The sequence below is a fragment of the Apis dorsata genome, unplaced genomic scaffold (assembly GCF_000469605.1).
Source record: "Apis dorsata unplaced genomic scaffold, Apis dorsata 1.3 scaffold_489, whole genome shotgun sequence".
Lineage (NCBI taxonomy): Eukaryota > Metazoa > Arthropoda > Insecta > Hymenoptera > Apidae > Apis > Apis dorsata.
The window spans coordinates 154,236-156,829 of NW_006263723.1; the positions used below are offsets into that span (position 1 = coordinate 154,236).

The window sequence follows — 2,594 nt, forward strand, 5'->3', positions numbered from 1 at the left end:
CACCGCAACACAGGGTACAGACTTGAAAGGTCAACCGAAACGCCTTCACGTCAGCAATATACCTTTCCGCTTCCGAGACCCTGATCTCAGGGCAATGTTTGGGGTAAGTTTCAACTTTGGATTATTTATCTTTCATTTTGCAAAAAGTTTAACGAGTGATTGTGTTGTATTATCGTGGGGGGGGAGTGAATTAATTATTCGTTCATAGGTACGGAAGTGGTAGTTGAAAGTTTTGATGTATCATAATAATAATAATAATAATAATAATAAATAATAATTATTCCTTATTATTCATTTTGATATTAACTCATTAAGGACCAATTATATGTTATATGTTAATATTTTTTGACTTAATTCTGTAATTTTTGAAGAAATTAAATTGTTCAATTGTATCGAGATATATTATTGCTCGTATTTCTTTTTTTCTTTTTTTCTCTATCTTTGATTTGTGCAAAATATCTATAATGTTTCTATAAAGTAATTGAAATATTTGCAACAAATTGTGACAAAGTATCTTTCTTAAATCATTAACAGATATTTTTCTATCTCATTTTTCTTTTTTTGTTTTTTAAGAAATATATAACGTTACGTTATTCGAATAAATTCACTTATATTATTTCCCCCCGTTGGTCCTTAATGGGTTGAACACGATGATGACACGTTCTCGAGACAACGTTGCTTTCTGTTTTCCAGCAATTCGGGCCGATCCTCGACGTGGAAATCATATTTAACGAAAGAGGAAGCAAGGTAAGCTCACGTCGCCCTTAGGCTGCGAGCCACCCCTGTCAACCCACCCCTGAGAATTACAGTTAGACTTAAGCCACACACACACACACACACACACACACATACACGTACACACCCACACACACACATACACACACATGCACACAGCCGCGTCCCAGGGCCACGAAATCCTCGTCGCCAGGATGGATTCGCGCTCGAAATCTCTCACCGACCCTCCCCTTCGTTTCCACGCCCGACGTTAATCCAACCGCCACCATCCCCTCCCCTGAAACTCCCCCTCCTCCCCCTCGCTCGATTCAACGCCACCACGAGTTTCTCGCTCGAACAATCCCCGAGAGTTTGGTTCGAAGGCTACACGAGGAACACCAGAACCGATCCACCGGAGTTTCTCGTCGGTCGAACAACCTTTTTATCCGCCTAACTTTCGCAATCTTCTCACCTCCGTGCCCTCTTTCATTCCTTCGATTCACCTCCTCCCTTCCTTATTCCCTCACAGCCGCAATCATCGCGCGGACGTGACCAGTCTCTCTCCCCATTTTCCAGTGGAAAAACTTTTTCGAAAAAGAAAAAAAAAAGAAAGAAAGAAAGAAAGAAGGAAGGAAAGAAAGAAAACTCGGACGCGAGGACAAACCTGGTCACGAGGACGCTCACTGGGACCCGTAATCTTTCGTTCCAGGGGACGCAGCGTCACGATTGAGGAGGAAGGGGAGGATTGTTCCATCTTCCTTCTGGAAACTTTTTTTTGTTCGAGGAAAAAGGGGAGGGAAGGCAGGTGTTTTTTTTTTTTTCCTTTCTTTAGAGAGAAAGAAAAGTGAAAACTGGGTCGTTACGCTGCGTCTCCTCGAAACGTGCGTTCTTTTGCAGCGCGATGGCGACGCTCACGTCGTCCAGCTTCGAGATATCGGTCCCAGAAGTGGTGTAAAACGACACGGTGCCATTGTCGACCCGTTCTTCCGTGCCAAGAATCTTCGACTGATCTCCGTGTAATCCCGAAACGAGAGAGAGAGAGAGAGAAAGGGAGAGTTTATCGCGGCTTCCTCGTCTCGCTGCTCGTGCTCGAGACGAGCTTCTAGGATTAAAGGGTGGAAGGCCTTGGTTTTGAAAATCGGGGGATGAAATATCAAGGGAATCTTGGGGAGATGAGACGTTGAGATTGCTTCTCCCCGTGTGGTTTGGACGATTCTCGTTAGTCAGGATTGTCCAGAAAACGTTTCTCGAGAAGAGTTGGTAGGTAGGAGACGATATTCGATCCGAAAGATTATTTCGTCGATCCTGGACGATGGTTCTTTTGTGTCGTTCGATTTTTCTCGTGGAAGAGAAAATAGAGAGTTTCAATGAAAAGGAAGCGATAAGAGTTCGAAATTCGAAATCATTCTGTTTTAAATTTAACAATTTCGATTCAGTTTATTGTTTAACACTTTTTATTTTTTAGAAATTTTGTATCTTGAAGTTTCTGATTTTTTCCTCTCCAAGTATCCGAACTCTTCACACCTAGATTGTTTTATCAACGAAATACGAAGAACATAAAAAGATCGAGGAATAATCACAAGAAAATCCTTCCAATTATTTAGATGATCCCTCGATCAAATGATCAAACAAATCTTCTTCGACAATTCCTTCTCCAATCATCAAGCCAGCCTCTCAATATAATCGAACTCGAAGTTATTATATCGATATCCATTCAAAATTCAACGATTCTAATTTAATCTCCCTCGAGCATCCTAGATCCATCCTTCCAAGAGATGAAATGAAATGAAATCAAAACTTCGAAAGGTTGTAGATTTAATCGTGGTTCGTTCGTGCATGGGAAAATCTAAGCTTGCAGAGGAGGAGGAAAAGGGGGAGGG

General features: G+C 41.7%; 1 protein-coding gene across 1 annotated transcript in view; it reads left to right on the forward strand.

Annotated features, from left to right (window-relative positions):
• The window catches only part of LOC102679125 (RNA binding protein fox-1 homolog 3-like), a 196,766-nt gene that overhangs the window by 104,532 nt on the left and 89,640 nt on the right, over positions 1 to 2,594 (forward strand). The window contains exons 4-5 of the mRNA XM_031512651.1: positions 5 to 103; positions 694 to 747. Coding sequence (XP_031368511.1) covers positions 5 to 103; positions 694 to 747 — 153 coding nt within the window. The remainder of the gene's footprint in view (positions 1 to 4; positions 104 to 693; positions 748 to 2,594) is intronic.